We start from the raw sequence: 19,693 nt of genomic DNA, 5'->3' as shown, positions 1-19,693 counted from the left end.
CGAACAGATCATTATTAAGAGGGCTATAATTACAGAGTCAAAGCAGCCCCTTGCAGGGCACTGGTAATCTGCTTTGAGAACTGGGGGCACAAAGGCATATCTCCTTTATATGTTGAGGCCCAACATGTGCAAAGTAGCTGCAGATTTCTGTGTTACATCAGTTGTGTCTTAAGCTGTTAAATGCTTCTGCCTGGTATTTGGAAACTGACCTGCTTTCCTGGCCAGGGGGATCTGTGATAGAAATAAGTGCTGAGTAAAAGGCTGTCTAGGAAAAAAAGTATAGCTGTGACACCTCCACAAGAGCTCTCATGGTATTGCTTTAGTCATTAGCTGAGTGGATACTTGAGCTTAATCAGTATCAAAGGCACATACACAAAGTCATCTATTTCATTAAGCTAATTTGCATGACTCAGCTTACCAAGAATCAAATTTTCATGTATTGTCCATCTTGCTGTCAGCAAAATAAGAAGAGGGGAAAGAGTAAATGGTAAGCAGTGTGAGACTGAGATGTGGTGGTGTGTTGTGGTTTTTTTCAGAGATACCTGCTAGTTTCTCAAGATCCTTCAGTGTTTTTGGATACCAAAGATAGGAAGTACTAAGCTTTATAAAATTTATTTTAAATAACTTGTGCTTAGAAATCAGACCTAAAGAGCTTTATTAAGTGCAGGATTTTCAAAGCAGAGCATAGTTAGGCTTTCAGTTCCTGCTGTGGTTAAAGAGGAAGGTAAGTTTGGAAGGAGGTGATGGGAGGATTAGAATAGTACACTAAAATAGACCTTCAGCCTCCTGTGGTCCTCAGAAGACATCAATGAAGTCTTTTGTGTGTAGCTTCACACAACATTGCAGTCCCAAGGGAATTGCTGCTGCTGTTTATATTGTACCAGATCTGGCTGTGACTTTAACCGAAAGCTGTAATATATTGAGATACCTGTATGTGTTCTTCTGTCTTGTCTCGGGTGCTCATGACACTGTCCTCCTACAGGATGTAATTTTTTTTCATTTTTTTTCTTTAAAAAGAAGGTTAATGTTTAATACCTTCTTTTTCATTTCTGCTAGAACTGAAATTTAATGACTGTTGAGTGAAACCGTGTTGTTTTAGTTGTATCATCTGGTAACTGTTTGCATGTTAAACCTTCCTTTGTCCAAGACAATTGTGACTGAGGTTTGCTTTCCAGTGTGGATTTGTTGTGGTGATTAAGATTATTCTGGCTAAGCCTACCTGTTGGTGTCTGGTGATTAACCACAATTTAACTTCAGTGATAGAATGAAGAAGAACTTTTATAAAACAACTGAAAAAATATGAGGCATCGTTTCTCTTGTTATTGAATAAAGACTGAACAGTGAATTCTGCAATCCATGCCTAGACCCTGCCCAGAGTTTTTCAAATGCTAATCTACTGTTTAGATAAAAATGCAGCTCTTCTATTGTTTGGGTAACTTTTGTAGGGATGGCTGGGGCGGGGCGGGGAAGCAACTTTGACAAGTTGGTAATGATGGAAAACCAAAACAAATGCATAATTATGAGTTTAGTATTTCCTCTGACATGATTTGTGCTCCTTGAACTGCAAAACTGCTCCAAAGCCATGTCCCTGCTGAAGCTGCAAGCATTAACTCATCTATCTTGGGAATACATCCCATGTGTGTGCATGTGTGCGTGATTCAATTCAGTTTTTAAAGACTTGGTGTTGGGCTAGAGGTCATCAATTGAATGGATTTGTTTGAGCCCAAAACGTTGATCTGAGCAGTTTGAGATGCTGGAAGTCAGTTATTGTGGATGCTGCTACACTACAGAAATGTCAATATTTTTACAGTTTAGTGACTCAAATGTTTGCTTAGAGAAAGAATGGGGCCAAAGAACACTTGTGTATTTGAATCAAGAGAACTTCAGAACAGTTTTTCTTGCACCCTTCTTTATCCACATATGTATGTCTTGACTGTGTGAGTTGTATTCTTTAAGACAAGGTGCTTTTTATATTTTTTTTTCTTAAAAATGGCACAGCACCAAGCATTCTTGTAGTAATGTACAAGTTTAGGAAAGAGTATCTAAAAGGAGCTCCAGTGCAATAGCATCTTTTGCCAGTGACGATACTGTATTTTTCTTTCTGTTGGTAGCAGATAAGCAATTTCAAGCAGTATTTTGTCATACAGTTTATATCTCAAATGTTATTGTTGCACCAGTGACAGACAGAGGGTGGTTTACAGTCTTCTAATTTATTGGTGGATTGTGACAGCAGTAGAAGTGATGGTGTGGACAGGACTGCGTAGTGCACTGCACAGTGCCCTATGTTCACCTGATGCTAGACATTGGTTGACTGTAGATGATGTGTGGTTGGTTTGAGACAAAGCAGCAATCAGTAACCAAATTGTTACTGTAAGAAATTGTCAATTCATCTATTGTATAGAATTTCAGAGTCAAAGAGAGAATGCAAGAAGGAGGAAAGGTGGAAGACTGGTGTTGAGTAAGCTCTAAAGAGAGGGGGTTTTATCCTTTCATTCAAAAGTGTGTTACCTCTGAACTTGTATCTGGTTTTACTAATTAGAACTGCTTTATTTCATGCCGGTCATTGAAGAGAGCACACTTTTGGACTGTGTTTACATTAGAAATACCATGAAATGAAAGGTTTTTATAGAGTTTGTGTGTGTTGGTTCATGCAGTACAATTAATCCTTCTTGTACCTAGTCAGGAGGATCATATGGAAGACGTGTGGCTTAGCATTTTTGTCCTAATACATTTGACCTATATTTCTAAGCATGCATAGCAAGAGAAGAGACTAAAGTGGAAGTCGTGATGAAAAGATTTCTGTCCTCATTTGCATTTCCAATCAGGCAAAATTCTTCTGGATGACAGGGCAATGAACTGTGTTCCTGGCAGAGAGAAATGGTTATCTTTGGCAGATCAGGGGAAAGGAGGATACCTCGGCCTATCAACTGAGAAAGGAAGTAGATTTGTCTCCATGTTAAAAGAGAACAAACATGGCTGATGAGCTCCAGGAGAAAGCCGCTTGCTCTTCATTGTTTAACCCCTGTGAGAAAGCTACTACATCTCTTTATCCTGATTTCTCCATATAAGATGGACCTTCAGAGTTTACCAGGATTTAGCTAAGCAAAATAATGTCACAAGTCAGCTTTATTAAAGTGTACATTAAGAGATATATTCCAAGTTAGTCATCCTTTGATCATCAAGAGATGGGTTTCTTTGGTGGTGGTGGTTTTTTGGTTAGTTGGTTTTGGCTGTTTGTGGTTGGTTTGTTTGTTGGTTTTATTGTTATTAATAATTATTTATTTTTTATTTAAGTGATGCACTAACAATTTCCTTTAAGCTATCCAAAAAAGGAGGGGAGATACCATCTGTCTCCATGAGCTTGCAACAGAAATAATGTTCTCAGATTTTGGGGAATGTAAGGACTTCTGTGAGTAAGGGAAGTAATCTGTTCTGGTGTAAGAAAAGTCTAATCTGTTCTTGTGTGAGGAAAGCCAAGTCCTTTTACAAGAGGGAGATGCTGTATGTAACTTCTGGAAAGGGATGGGGAGGGATTGTAGGAACCTCCTTAGGATTGAGAAAGGCCTCATACAAGCATTTCTCAGAGCCTATTCCAGCAAAGCATTCAAGTGTTCAGTCTCACAAACCAATTCCATTCTTTAAAGGACTATATTGTAGATCACTGCCAGTCTGACCTTCATCTAACTAGTTTGTATTGTCTCTCCTGGCTGCATGCTCTTTCATGGAGGTCCTGTGCAGGCTGTTTCTTACTGTCAGGAGCAGTATGTATTACTTCTAGGATACCAGAGAATAAAAGTACAGGAATTGGCTGAAGGATAAAAAAATAAATATTTCTGGTTCCAAATTAAGGAGTTGAGTTGTGAAAAGCACCACAATACAATGAGACAATTGTAAAATACCAATGAATTTGCATATTTTTTCCCCTTGTTTTTGTAAATATGTGAGAACATTCTCAATTATTATTTATTTTTTAATAAAGTTGTTCTTCAATATGTAGCTCGACATGTTTCTAACTCCATTGCAATAAGCATAGCTTACTGGTAGGTGAACTGAATGAAGGTCTTTTTTTCCTTTCTGGAAGTTTTGTGAGATGTGGAAAAGCTCTGGGCTGTTTGTCCTGCTGAAGTACCTCTATGGCTGGTGTCTAGGAAAAGCTATTGCTGAGAACCCTCAGGAAAAGCAGATGTCAGGCAACAGGGTCCCTCACAGCTTCTGGAGAAGATTTTGTAGTTAAGTGCCTTCTTTCAAAGCTACATTTTTCTATAAGCAGAGAAGAATGTCCTTTGGATGTCTGTGCTGCAAGCCATTGAAAGAAATCTTCCAAAAAGCCATCACAGACCATTTTGCAGGTGATATTGGTCCTGGTGTTCAGGAGAGCAGAAATCAGCAATGTGTATAGTCATAGAAGCTGCAAAATTGACTTCTTCTCAAGCACAGTTTGAATGTAGGAACAAGAGTGTGCAAAGAATAGTCTCTTACCTAAAGCTAGTGTAGTGATGTTTACCACAGAAGGATAATACCCATGAGATTCTGTTTTGAGTTGGTCACAGTCAAGAAGAAATACAGTGTGGAATATGACTAAGAACCTAATTTGTTTACTTTAAGAAAACAAGAATTCAAACCAAAATAATTTCTACTTTTAAAAGATTAAGTATAACCTCAAATTTCACATGAAATTTGAATGTGATATTTACATTTCCTCACTTTAGATGGGAAACTTCACCCAAAAGTTATAAAGTTAGCAGAATTTAACTGAATATCTAAAGATTTGTACTTTTATGAGGGTGAAAATATTAAATATATACAGTCCTCTCCAATCAGAAGACATATCAATAGGTAAAGCAATGTCACCTGTGAGCTGATGTAGATAGTATGAGTTGTAGAGCAGCTACAGGTCTTTCTGAAATCCACTTGAAAACAAAAAACTCCACAGTTTAATGGAGGCCATTGTCAGCATTTCTCTGGCATAAATAAAACCAAGCCTATGCCCTTTAGTTGCAACTGCTGTGTGACTATGCTGCAAGCTGGAGTGTCACTGTTTTGTGGTGCAAGGAAGCATAATCTGTGAGACATGTAGGCAAGGCTTCACATGAGGTTTCCAGTTTGGACTGGAACGTCACATCCTGATGCCAGCGTAGCTCTCTTCAAACTTTTATAGTGAGCTCAGCACAGTCTGGCATACAGCCCTCAGTCTCATGAAAAAATAATTTGATTTTGTGTTCTAATGTCTTTTGTTCTTTTTTTCTTTTTCTTGTACTGGTAGGAATTTGAATATTGGCTGTAGATCAGCTCCTGGCAGCTGATCAGCTGATTGTCCGTATTATTGAGGCCAAACAAAAGTTAGGGGAAACTCTCTGCAGCATTTGATGTAAATCACATAAGCAGCAGAAGTGCAGAGTAAGAAATAACAGCAGAAGTTTGCGATCTATGATGTCTTATTCCCTGTTCCTGCACAAGAATTTGTGTTCTATTAGGCAGACTAGGAAGGATTTGTTTGGGTTCAAAAACACCTGGCATGACCTGTTAAAATACTGTATCTCTGTGTGCCTACTCATCAAGCAATCTTGCTGAATTCACGTAGATCCACTCAGCTAAGAAACCATTGCTTTTCAAGCATCCCCCACCTTTAAGGAGTGAAGTTTCTCCTTCACTTCTGGGAGTGAAGGAGAAGAGGAGGAGGTTTGGGAGTAGACCTTTGATTGTCTGAGAAAGCCTTAGTATTTTGGAAAGTGCCAAACTTTCTTCAGTGAACCCCAGAGTGAGGGCCTTCCTGTCCTGGTGCTAGTATATGTAACTTCATCACCAGTATGATCCTGCATTCTCTCTGTTGCACACAGCATGTTTTTTTCCAACTCTGTGAAATTAGCTGGAATATTAGTAATGATGTTTCCAGCATCAGTCAGTAGCTGTGTGCTGGTGCCATGAAAATGACTTCTCTTTCCATGTATCTCATTATTTGCAGTCTGAACCTGAATGCAGCAAATCATTCTCAAAATAGCTGTAGGAAGCACGAGCAATATAGAAACGTCTTTGTCTTACTGCTGGGCTTGGGGCTGCATAGCTGAGCCTGCCCTAGCACAGGACCTGGAGACAGGCTGCTCTCTCATCTGGATGACAGTCTGGATTGTCCTTTGCAAAAACCCTGCACGTGGTTGAAAAGGCAGAGGATATTTCCTGCAGAAGAGAATGGCTTTGCCTTACTCTACCAATGAGCAGGAGAATGGATTAGAGGCTTTTCCTATTAGCAAGGAAACTCATCCATCATGCCCCATTCAGGCAGTCATACTCGGTGGCCTTGTTCTCTCTTGCTACACTGAACCTGTTTCTCCACAGCTTTTACAAAGAAGTAAAGTACATAATAACAGCTATTGCTTTTGTAACTTGTACTACAGGCATTTATCAATGCTGCTTTGACTTCCTTTTCTGTGCTGCCTTAATTCCCTCATGCTGTGCTAAGAAGCAGGTGTGAACAAATATGTAAGGATGCTTGTGTTCCTCAGCCTGTGGGTGCATGTATGTCAGAAGACAGTAGTGTATTTATGTGGTGCAGGGGCTCATCTCTGTCCAAATGTAATCTTTTTAACTTTTTTTTTGACCCACACCACCTCAATTTTAAATTCACCCTTGAAATCTCATCAGCTAGTTCGTGTTTCCTTTCAATAACAGACCTCCAGTAATTAAAGAGATTTTGTGCTGTTCTATTAATTACAGGAATTGTGATTTTTATATTCAGAGGTTAATTGATGATATCTGCATATAGCCATTTCCCTTAAAATAAATGGAATTACAGTAATTAACCTTATATCCAGGTTAACAGACAATATCATTTGTCTCAGCAGTAACTTGGAAGTAGGATTTTTCATATGTATCTGTTGGCTTATTGCTTCACCTTCTGTTTTCTTAATAACCCTAAACTGGTGGAATGAAGAGTGAAAAAGGATGGACTAGAATAGACTGGACTAGACTAGACTAGATTAGACTAGACTAGACTAGACTAGAATAGAATAGAATAGAATAGAATAGAATAGAATTAACCAGGTTGGAAAAGACCTTTGAGATCATTGAGTCCAACCTATCATCCAACACTATCTAATCAACTAAACCATGGCACCGAAGGTGTCATGTTGGCATACTGAGGTGGTCCTTTTGCTCAAAAGGCATTCTTGAGGATAGGATACTCCCTTGTATTAACTTGCCCACAAAACCATTTGAATCACTTATGGTATAAAATTTGGGAATTTGTTTGGCATGAATCTAGGTAGAGCAAAGCTTGGTTTCTGTCACTTGCAGCTTGCAACTGCTACCAAACTGCAGGAACTGGATTATTGCAAACATCATGCTCATATCAGAGAAAAAACTGCATAGATTTTCTGTCTGATTTATTCAACTCCCTTAAGGTTTCCAAAAATATCAGCAAAAAAATACCAAAACCAACATCAAGCCACAAGGAGTAATGATGAAAGGTAGAGATCAATGAAATTTGTCTCAAGTTTTAATAAAAACTCTTTCCTATGATTTCTGAGCCTTTTAAATTAAGCTGAATGTCTATGAGCATATAGACGTGTGAAGAACTAGGTATCTGAGAAAGAGATGTCAAGAGGTAGTGCTAAGAGACAATGTTCTCACTTCATCAGAATGTTTTCTTAGCACTTGAAGTCTTCAGATTTTGTCACCTACCTGCCTGTGTTTGTCCACAAGCATTTTTAAAATTTCCCTCTGGGATTGCATTTGTTTTGTGAACATCTTGCATTTTTGAGGTAATCTATTTCATGCTCTTCTGCAAGGTGTAGAGCAACCTGAGAAAACAGATTTCATAAACATGTTAGGGGCTAAAATTATTAATACATATTGAGTGCTCATTGCTTACTTGCCTTTTTTATCTGTCAGAGACAAACTTACCTCTCCCTCATGACTTTGCCTAATTTTCAGAGGGAAGAGCCTTACCCTTTTTCCATCTGTAGAAGTCAGCTTGACTACAATGTATCTGCACATCCTTATGCTGAGCAACCCTCCTTAGGGTATAAGTGATAGGGTGAGGAGCAATGTCTTCAAACTATGGAAGAGTCAGTTTATATTGGATGTTAGGAACAAGTTCTTTACTGTGAGGGTACTGGAACAGGGAGGAAGTTGAGGCCCCGTCCCTGGAGATACTGAAGGTGAGGCTTGACAGGGCTCTGGGCAACCTGATCTGGTTGAGGATGCTTGTGCTTGCTGCAGAGAGGGTTGGGCTAGATGACCTTTGGAAGTCCCTTCCAACCCAGAGCATTCTATGATGCTGAGGTTTGGCTCAAGTTGTCCTGCTGCCATGACTAGACTATTACAACATAGAACAAGAGGTGGGCTCTACAAAGGTGGTAAAGGACTTTCAGGTAGAGTGGTGTCCACAGCTGGAGTAATTAATGCAATAAATGGTAACGTGTGGCCAAAAGGAGCAGGGAGGTGATTTTCCCCCTGTACACTGCACTGGTTAGGCCACACCTTGAGTACTGTGTCCAGTTCTGGGCCCCTCAGTTTAGGAAGGATGATGACTTGCTGGAATGTGTCCAGAGAAGGGCAACGAAGTTGGTGAGGGGTTTGGAATGCAAGCCCTATGAGGGCAGACTGAGGGAGCTGGGGTTGCTTAGCCTGGAGAAAAGGAGACTCAGGGGTGACCTTATTGCTCTCTACAACTACCTGAAGGGAGGTTGTAGACAGGCGGATGTTGGTCTCTTCTCCCAGGCAGCCAGCACCAGAACAAGAGGACACAGTCTCAGGCTGCACCAGGGGAGGTTTAGGCTGGATGTTAGGAAGAAGTTCTATACAGAGAGAGTGATTGCCCATTGGAATGGGCTACCTGGGGAGGTGGTGGAGTCACCATCATTGGAGGTGTTCAGGAGGAGACTTGATGGGGTGCTTGGTGCCATGGTTTAGTTGATTAGGTGGGTTGGATTGGTTGATAGGTTGGGCACAATGGTCTTGAAGGTCTCTTCCAACCTGGTCTATTCTATTCTATTCTATTCTATTCTATTCTATTCTATTCTATTTTCAGGGTTACAGTAAATTTCATTCACAGTTTGAGGGTAGGGGTTTGATGTTGCATCAAGCCACTGTATGCCAATGTTGATTGAGGCCTTTGTCAAAAATACTTTGACAAAGCTTGTTGTTTCACTCAAGGGGTCAGGTAAGTGAGTCCATTTCTGTTTAAAAGAATCAGGGCCAGAACTGTCCAAATTACACAAAAGCTAAGCAATGTGCTTTGATTACTTAACAGTTGACTTAAATGTGAGGGTTTGCATTTCTCTTCTATTTTATCACCTTGAAAAAATGAACACTTTCATTTCAAATAAATGAAACAACTTTCCTAAGGAATGTAGTTGGTGTTCACGCATTAAATGCATGAACATTTCTTGCATTAGCAAAAAGTGGAGGAGAATGGTTTGTGATTACATTGAGGTTTAAATACAGTGATGTGTTCTTTGGGATCTTAACTGTTTCTTCAAAGTTAACCTATGCCTTTGTATATTGATCTGATCTCTTATGCTGACATAAGAGGACTGGAAATTAAGTTTTTCCTCATGATTAGGGGATGAAGAAGGGCTTGCCATCCATTTAAGTATGTAGCAGCAGTGAAAGGAAGCAAATGCAAGTATCTGAGAAAATCTGACCCTAAGAGCTGGCTGAGCTGTAGGGATTGTTTTAGGATTACTGCACAATCCTGAAGTTATGTTTACATCAGGCATGTGGCAACTGAGACAATATCTGCAGGGCTGTGTCAAGCTTTTAATCAGTGACAATTATCAGTATTGTTCTGTAAACACATCAGGTTTCAAGTTTCACATTTTTCTATCTAAAATGAGAGGAAAACAAAGGGAGGCCACATTTCTTCCACATTACGGCTTTGTGTCAACCTGCAGCTATATAATTTTTATTCCATTCATCAGACGAGAATGGAAGGTCAGTTGACTGGCACTGATATTTCCCAGGCAAAGTAAGGGTTGGTGAGAATAATGGTGCTGCTGGTAGTGTATCTGTTTTCTATTAAGCATGCTGGGATGAAACAGCAAAGTATATATTAGAGGTGGCACTCTCTCCTGTCAAAAGGTAGTGATTGCTACATTTAGGTCTTAAATCAATTGAAAATCTTGACAGAGGTTTGCTGAAGTCCCAGAAATAATCAATAGAGCTATTTTTATCTCTTAAATGAGTGAGGCTTTTAAAAATAATAAAGACATCTTTGTAATGACCAACCAAGCTGTTTCAGAGTTAGAGTCTGTTGCTCTGTGTAGTTCAGGGTGGTGAGTGAAAGGGCTTATTTAGGCATTACCTTTGTTCCATTCTGCAAGTTTATAACCCCAAAATAAAATTGCAAATGTTTCTGGCAGTCATCCTCCAGGCACAGATGGCTTTCCTCCTGGTTTTGGCAAACCTGATTTCAGTATAAAACTGAGCAATTATTAGAGAGTGAAATATTTCATGATATAATACCATTACCACCACCATCAGCATCATGACAAATGGAGCGTTCATTGTTTCTGGTGCCATGCAAGAGAGCTAGTGCCTCTGAACTGACCCTTACCCTAAAACCTGTGTCTTTGCTGCTTGCTGGTGATACGTAGACAGAGGGATGGAACAGAGCAGATGCTTTAGCAAGGAACTGTGGCCATTTTCTCATTTGCGTTGGCTCTATATTTCAATGCAAATATCACTGAACAGGTGGCTGATGAGGCCCCCGTGGACTGTTTACAGTAAAGGTTACAACCAAAATCGATAGGCCTGAGATGCTTCTAATTCCATCTGGGAGATGTTCATCTTCCATCTGACTGTTCCCTCTCTGAACAGCAACATCCTATTAACACGGCAGTCATCAGGGATGTTTCACTCAGGTCAGCAGAAGGTTTCTTCTATTTAGGAGGCCTGTTAGGCCTCCATTTGTTCCTATATTTCCTTACTGCTCCACGCTGGATTGAGCAGTAATGTTGATCTTGACAGGACAGGTTGCCAGCATTATGCATGCTGAGTTTTGCCTACTGACTTGACACCTGCTACTACCGTTTGGCAGGCCGAGGCTCATCACTGCTGCCTGGGGCTTGTCCAGATCTTTTCAGCTTATCGCTTACTGAAGCAGGAGGCAGTGATGTTACGTGTCCTAGTGGGCATTATTGTGCATGATGTATGGCCTTTTCACAAATGAGGGGAGAATAAAGCTGGTAAGGACACGTCCTTGCACAAGCTTGGACAGCATAGGCAAGTACCCCTGAAACTTGTGTGAAAAGTGCTTTTTGTTTTGGCTGAAATTGTATTTTACACGCACATTTTTGCAAGTCTTAGTGGAAAGATCAGCGTGGTCCGTGTATCTGTGTTTCATCAAACTGGTAATGAAGTTTGTATTATTTTCTTCTTTTCTTTTTTTTTTTTTTTTTTTTTAATGAAGGTAGATGCTGTTGCTTACTATATGAGGCAAAATGCTTCTCATTGGTGTCTTTCCCTTGGGCCTAATCGTCACGTCTGGCATGCAGCCCACAGCAGCTGGGCAATGAGTAAGCAGTGCTGAATCCAATTAAAATGGTAGTAAAGCATGTATTGCAGAGGGCATCCATACATTTCTCTTATGGTCAGAGAGAACTTTTTGATAAGCACAAAAGATGAGGGTGTGCTTCACAAACATAATTGAGGGTCAACTAGGAATACTGGACAGGGTGGGTGTTTCCCTTGCATACTGCCTCCCTCCCCTCCCCAGCTTTTAGGATTCATTGTTACCACATAATTTTAAAAAGTACAGGTGATTATCCTAGTACATTCATGCACCAGCCTTTTCGGCACAAGAGCCAGCTACCTGGAGTGCTACAGTGTTTTTTTGGCCACAGGAAATAAATGGCCAGCTGTAGAGACAACAGGAACAGGACAGGAGAGGAAAGATGAATGATGGTGACACCATCAGTCACAAAAAGATGTTGGAAGTTGGTAGTGATGATGAGCATAGAGCTGGCATTACGTCTTTGTGGCCACCTGCACCACCATTCAGGTGACTGAGCAACAATCGTTAGAGAAAGGACAATACAAGCAAAAAAAGCTGGCCATCCCAGGCACTGTCCTGCTACATGCCAATTCAGTTGTAATGTCTGGCACTCAATGCTGTGTCTTACTGATGACCACTTGTGTCTCGTCTCTCTTGAGCTCTCCAAGCACCTGCTGAGCTTCTGTTCACTCACATCTGTCTGATCCCCTTGGCACCACTCAGTCCAAGCATTTTACATGATCCCTTCTGCTGCCAGGTGCAGCCACACAAGGTGGTTGAGCAGCAGCTAGCCCACCACCCAAACAGCCGTAGACAAAGGATGCTTTACTGAACAGCTCTGCTGTGCTGACCTAACTTTCCTTGTTTCCTGGAAGCTGCAGCCTGCAGGTTGTATTCATCTCTTTTCGTTGTTGCATTAATCCCTATTTCTTTCTCTAACTTGTACAGAACTCTTGTCTTTCACTTTTTAGGACCTGTGAATTTAAAGGGGTAAATAGCATCTTCTACTCAGAGATTTACAAAAGCTTAGCCAAAGAGATGAAGGATGGTTGTCAGTGCTGCATGGCAAATTTGTGCCATAGCAGGAACAGCAGTCAGGTCCACTGACCGATTTCTGTGCTTCAGCATGGCAAAGCATGTCCTGTGTAGGCAAAAATGTGTTTTTTTCCTGTGTGGATAGATAGATCTTACTCTCTAAGTTGTTTTCAGTGAGACACTGGTGTAGAACTTGGGTTTCTGATTCACTTGCATACCTTCAAAGCTCTTACTGCGGTAGTTCTCAAATCTTTTTGTTACCTTTATTACACAACTCAAATAATTTTTCTGTTTAGTGGGGCTTTTTTGAGTTTTCTGGTTTTGTTTTGGTGGTGGGTGGTTGGTTGGCTTTTTTTTTAAATGGTCCCTTTGTTTCTCATGGGGTAAGAAATGCTGAATGTGAGGAGAGGAGCTATTTGTCCATTATTTCCAGGGTCAGTTCAGTGTCTGGTCCTTCTCCAGTCATGTATTTTTCCTTATGTTGGAATGCAAATTCATACAGCTACAGTTTTTTTAGTTTCCTCACTGCTTGGTTAAATGCTGTTCCTTCTTTACTGGGCTTACTGCCACCTTTCCCCCCTGACATTCCCCTCCCACCCCCCCACCCCCCTTTTTTTTTTTTTTTTAAAGAATGAGTTATGTCTACGTGTCTGTAGAAACAAAATAAATTGTTTAAGATAGCCATGGTTTTTTATGGCTATTAGGTTTTCTGGTCTTGCTTCATGCATAACATTGTCTGGTAATTCTAACATTAACCTTAATAATTTGTGGATCAAAATGCAGCTGTTGTGCATGAACACAAGCCATCATGGTATAAAGGAGGTTTGTAGTAAATGAATATTACAAGATCTGTGTGTTACTGAGCAGGCTTACTGTGCCATGGGAAAATTCTGACATGGTTACGTATTTGGGTTTTACTTGGAGTTACGCTGGGGTTAGCTGAGAATAAAGTGAGGCCAAAGCAACAAGGCAGGAGATTTTTTAACATGGAAGAGTGTTCCTTTCAATAGTTACTTATAGATGTGTCTATGCACTCATTGCTGCTGCTGTTGAATTTGTTCTCAAGACCAAATCTGGCCTTACATTTCATGAAATATACCAGAAAGTTATCTCTTCCATTTAGGAGTTTTCTTGTGATTGTATAACCTTTCTGAAATTTAAAAGCTGATTACTAGGGTATTTTGGCAGCAACCATGTAATCATTTCCTTAGCCAAGCAGCTACTCTAGATGCATTTCCACCCAGAGTGTTGTTCACTAAATGCTAAAAATACCAGAAGGCTAAAAGCAGGGCTCATCTTGGTGGCTTCTTGTTGGCTGAAATAGACATGGATACCCATAGTGGAGGGCACTTGGCACAGAAAAATCAGACTTTTCTCCTTGATTTGGAATGATGATTAGTTTCTTAGCTTCAGAAACTCCTTCATGCCAGCAGCATGTTTTTTTCCAAAATTAAATGCTCCTATGTCAAACATCTCTGTGGTGGGTATATGTGTATGTGTATGTCTAGGCTTTGAGTGAGTAACTATAATAGCAATAGAAACTATATTGCACTGGTAGCCAGATGTCCTAGCTAAAGGCTGCAGTGTACAACCAGAAGAGCTATTCCATTTAGAAAGGCAAAACTTTGATTTCTGTGTGTTAAGAGATTATGTGATTTATTTATATTTAATCATAGTATGACCCAAAAAAACCCAACAGAATTGAACACAGTAGTAACCAAAATAAGTCATCTCACATATGTATTTGAAATCATCATCTTTAGAAAGAAAATTAAAGCACCAAAGTATCTTGCATAATGTGTTTTTACTGGTCTTAAGCATGCAAGGAGCATGCCTAATTGGAGGGGGTTTTTTTGAAGCTCAGAAGAAATCTGATCTATTCTACCAAGTCAATAGCTACAAGTCATCACATTAGACATAGGTTATAAAACATGCTCTTAAACATTTGCAGGGCTGTATTTTACTAGCATGTCTGCTAATAAAAGAACACCACCAAAACTCACTCTTCTTGTCACCACTGGCTTCCTTCAACAGGAGCAGAGAACTGGATTTCTTAGAGTCAGTTCTCTCTCTACAAGTATTGCTTAATGCAGGCCAGGTTGAACTGCAGTGGTCTACACTGACTGAAGATCTCTTCATAGATGTTTGTAAAACATTTATTTGGCAACAGTACCTGTACTTACTCTGCATCACTGTCTACCTACTCATGCTTCGTCAGACGCTGTTTTCACAGGCACTTTTGATTAGAAGGTAGTTTCAGCATAGTTGCAACACTTGCATCACTCCCAGGAGGCCAACCAGAGCTGAGTATTTGCTGAAAAGGAAATGTATACTAAAAATAAATGTGACCTTCTTGAATCAGCACTTCTGAAATTCCACTGAAGTAATATGGCTCTTTCAGCCATTGTGATAGCAGCAAAAGTAATGTTGTGTTTGAAAAATCACCTCTTGGTAAAGAATTGGGCTTGGATGCAAATTGTCTGCAACTGGTGTCCTACTTGATGTTACTTTATCATCACAGGGATTGATATATCTGTAGTTGACTGGACTCATTGACAGGTCGAAGCAGACATTTTGCATTTACTCTTGTGGCAGTTTTAGTTACAACTCTGTATGAATTTAAACAACTATGTTCACACTAGAGCAGTAGAGCATTAGGGTTTTTTCCCCTCTTTTCTTCCCCAGAAGCTACCCTTAAGAATGATGGAGATTTGTAAATACTTAATAACTTACTGATTAGTCATTATCAGAAGGCAATATATCAGTTCATTAGTCAGTTAATTCTTTTCAGGTAAAAGAAAAATTATCTGACCCAATAACATGCCAGTAAAATTACTAAGTAAGCATGCTGGACATTGTTAATTTTTCTGGAAGCTCTTTCCCATACATATACATGCAGTGTGTTACACGTGTCAGAATGAGAAGCATGGAATGACAGTGTGGAATCACCCAAGGGAAAAGTTTTTCAAGCTCTGAAGTGGAGTGGCAGCAGTATGTCTGCAGTACCATAATGCTTTCCTTATAGCGTACACACATTGTTAGATAGAGGATGATGTGCTGATAGGGAGTAACAGAATGCAGCTATTCGTATGCTCCAGAGCCTCACTGTGAGCCAAGTGGTTTGAATTGTCAGCCTGCAGACTGATACTGTGGATGAATAAGCTTTAAGTAGAAGAATTGGATTGCTTGATAAGTTCTTCCTGTTAAGGCACTGCTGTTCATGTGCACTTAAGACTTCTGCATTAGGTGGTAACTATTTGAAGAAAGAAAGAATTTAAATCTGTTTATGTATTAAGATAAGGCATTTTGGTTTGTCACTTTGCAGTGTAGCTATGGGGCAAATTTTTTAAAGTGGTAAAGTTACATTTAAAGATATATTCAGAGAGAACGGTATTACCCCTTTAATGTGTGTATCTCATTTTTAATTCAAACCCTTTGAGGGAAGCTGAGTTTCCAACTATTATATTTATTTCTGCTGGTTATTTCTACTTTGGGCATTCCTAAGGACTCCAGATGATGTTTCATTGAGCATGGAAACAAATGGAAAGAAACGGTATCTGCCCCAGAGAATAGAGAGAATGTATAAGAGGTGATTAAAGAGACAAATGGAGGAAACAGGTACGGAAAGTGTTTGAAGGCAGACAAAGATGTATCAGTAATCATACACAGCTATCAGCCTAACCAGTGATAGATAGAAATGCTTCTCTTGGGGTTTGTATGTGCTATCTCCTAGTATGTATTCTCACATGAAGTATGATAGACAGTGTCTGCATTGTGTTGCATTTATTCTTGCTATTTTTATCCTTTACCATCCGTCTGACACTTTGTTCAGTACAAGTGTCAGTCATTGCCTTACATTATTTTTTTTTCTAGTCTCAGCCTAATTTGGTCTCTCATTTTATTAAGAGAAACAGAGAATCAGCCAAGTTTCCAATTTATGTGTTTGAATAACAATAGCCAAACACAAAGTATAATAAATCATTAGCCCTTATGGACTCTGTGGCCCTGCAACAGATTCCCTGTTCCAATTCAGTTATAGAAGCTGAAATTTTTATTTGAAAGCAAGTATCTGATAAGGCAAATTAATTATTGTGGCATTTCTCAGTTGGGTGAAAGATGAGGAATCAGATGTGTCTGTGAAATTAAAAAATGAAAATGCAGTACTTAAGATTTGTTAATGCTTTTTTTGGCATTGAGAATGGAAGCATAGGTATTTAATATTAAATGGTGTTGCAGAAGGGCAAGTTAGCACTTTGTTTGCCAAATTAAGTTTCAAAGACTATGTAGGTTATGAAGTTTGACTTTCTGCCTGTAAATCTTGAATGACTGACAGACTGCTGTAAAATAGCTTTGTTCAAAAGGAATCTTTGGCAGGCATCATCAAAGGTTTGAAACTCTGGAAGGGATGAAAAGAAACCCCCACTTTTACACGCATTTCCCCTGCAGATCAACGTCTCTGTGAAATTTGCCTGGGAATTATGAGCTATTTACTGTATTATGTGCTGTTTTCTTTCATTGTATCCAAAGGCCCCTGTGGTTCCTTTTATCTTCGAGATTTAGGGATATTTTTGTACATGAAATGTGAATGAGTGAATGCATCAGTGGAACACAGGAGAAAAACGCTGGGTTTAGACAGTTCTGTTCTCCCTTATTTTATCACAAGTTGGAGTATTGGTTTTATGGCACCTAAATTTATGGGTACATATTTTTATGGTAAAGCCCAATGACATGTTCTGCATGCTCCATCAAGCTCTCTCAGTGTTTCTTCACTTGATCACAACTCTGCAGGGTATGAATCAGTCCCGTCTTATAAACCTTAATCTCTTAACCAGAGTAACGTAGTGTGGGGTTTTTTTGTTTATGGTGTGTGTCATCATGCCATCATCTAATTATGTACACCAAAGAAGGGGAAAACTAAATATTTCCTGGAAAATTCTTGTTAACTGTCAGTCAGTGCAGGACATGATGCTTCTTTATTGCATATAAGCAGCTGAGAGGGAAAATTCTTCACCACACATAGACACTTACGTCTATCCTCAAGCAAGATGTGGCACTGCTGGGGCATGGTAGGGCAGTTTCTGCTTAGAAACATGACATACCTCCTCAGGCAAGAGGCTTGAGGAGAAAGAAGGCTCCCTCTACTTTACATTGACTCTTTTTAACTTTATGTATATAGTGGTTAAAACTGAATCAACAGAAGACACTTAAGCCCTTATTTGCCTTCCACAGGGTGAAGTGAAGAAGTGAAGCCTCCCAGCTGAACTACTATGAGGTCAGAAGCCTTGCTGCTATATTTCACACTGCTACACTTTGCTGGGGCTGGTTTCCCAGAAGATTCTGAGCCAATCAGTATTTCGCATGGCAACTGTAAGTATAAGAGGCCAGAGGTCTTCATTTGCTTAATACTGATCAGAGGAGTTCAACAATGTTTTGTTACTGTTTCAGTGAATAAAGTTTTTTTTCTTGATGTCTCCCAGGTCAGCCAATTTATGTTGTCAATTAGTAACATAGGAATATGAATTTTTTCATGTTATAACTACTGGGGGGTAAACTGCTTGTTCATCCAAAGCCCTGTCCAAAGCCTTTCTCCTTCTCAAACTGACAATTCAAGTAGTTCTATCCAGCAGCAAAGGAAGGAAGTCTTCTTGTGCTGACCCATAATGAAAGCGTCCTTCACCTGACTTGTGAAAATGTAGTTCGGTATAACCAGTGAAGCCCTCAGTACTAAGCATAGCACCTTGAAGTAACAGCTCTGAAAACATTATTTATTGATCTAATACAAACTTACTTCTTTTAGCTCTGATGAATTCCACTTTAATATTAGACAATTTTTACTGAGCTGGAAATGCAGCTAAACCCCAAATCAATACAAAGAGTCTTTTGTAATGGAATATCTCTTCTCTCTAACCAGCAGTAATTGTCAAACACTTCAAAATCTAGGGTAACACAGACAGCTGTGAATCGGCATTGAGATTTGCTGCCTAAACAGGAGAAGAGCTTTTTTGTGCATTTCTCTATGCAAGTCAGGATTAGCATAACTGATCCTTTCACATTTACCTCAGCACAGTTACAATTACTGCAAAGAAAAGTCTTCTGAACTCCCAAAGGTTCACATATTTAAAAGGAAGTCTTTAGTGTGTGGGTCTGTAAAAGTATGCTAAGGACTGTCAAGTCAGCAATGAGCATGCTTATGTTCAAGCCTCCTTTCGGTCAGAAGTTTGATTTTAAAGTGAAACTCTTGATTGTCCTTGGTTGTTGTGATTTGGAGTGGCCTTGGCACCCGTAAGCTTGGGTAACACCAAGCTGAAAGATGTTATTTCATGTGCTCCAAATGCTAATAGGCATCAGGAATACAGAAACAGGGCAGGAACTGCTCTGAAGCAAACCCTACTGAAATATGTCTAGTATAACCACTGGGTCTTTAAAACCACCATTTTCATCCTCCAGAAGGGTGACACTAATTGGCCTTGCTAGTGCGGAAATAGCCAGTCTTTGTTGTTTTGGAGAAATGGAACAGGGAATAACTTTTTCTTCTGCCATATGACATGCCAAAATGCACACAAATGTACAGCTTCCCAGCACATGCTAGATCCATTATTTACAGAGCACATGGTGCAGGAAAGAGAACAGCCTGACAAGTAAACTTGGCATTTTGCATGTAGGACTTGGTCAGAAGGATTAAGCTTCTGAACATAAATCCTGCCTGGACTGTCTTAATTTGTTTTTGCAAGAGTTCTCAGCATCTGGTTTGCAGTGAAAGTTCCTCTTACTATTCAGATCTGTGACCAGACTTCCTCACATATGGCACTCTCAGGTGCTTTGTTGAAGCCATGTTGTGAATCAGTACTTAGCAGGGAAACTACTTTTGGAGGATAATAGCTGAAAACACTAAAGCAGTAGTTGTAATCCTGAATAAACAGACTCCCTTAAACAGCACCAGGTTTCTCAGAAAATATATTGATGGGGAAAAGGCTCAGGTATAGCTGCCTGCTAGTTGGCTCTGCATTGATGACAAAACTCATAAGAGGTTTATCCACCACCTGTTTTCTGCTGTCATTTTTCTGATGTAACTAGCCACCTAGTTTGTGCATCTAGCTATAATGACAGTGTATACATATGAAGTCTTCACAGCAACGTGGCCTTTGGTCAGAAGTGTTCATTGTT

At 39.8% G+C, this 19,693-nt stretch overlaps 1 protein-coding gene across 1 annotated transcript in view; it reads left to right on the top strand.

Moving 5' to 3' along the window:
* SEMA6A (semaphorin 6A) overlaps positions 1 to 19,693 on the top strand; it is a 115,443-nt gene that overhangs the window by 35,181 nt on the left and 60,569 nt on the right. Inside the window, exon 2 of the mRNA XM_054178247.1 lies at positions 17,759 to 17,896. Within this exon, the coding sequence (XP_054034222.1) occupies positions 17,797 to 17,896 (100 nt within the window). The 5' untranslated portion in view covers positions 17,759 to 17,796. The remainder of the gene's footprint in view (positions 1 to 17,758; positions 17,897 to 19,693) is intronic.

The sequence above is a fragment of the Dryobates pubescens genome, chromosome Z (assembly GCF_014839835.1).
Source record: "Dryobates pubescens isolate bDryPub1 chromosome Z, bDryPub1.pri, whole genome shotgun sequence".
Taxonomy (NCBI): Eukaryota; Metazoa; Chordata; class Aves; order Piciformes; family Picidae; genus Dryobates; species Dryobates pubescens.
The sequence above is the reverse complement of the archived record's forward strand: the minus strand, read 5'-3'. Positions and strand labels throughout refer to the sequence as shown.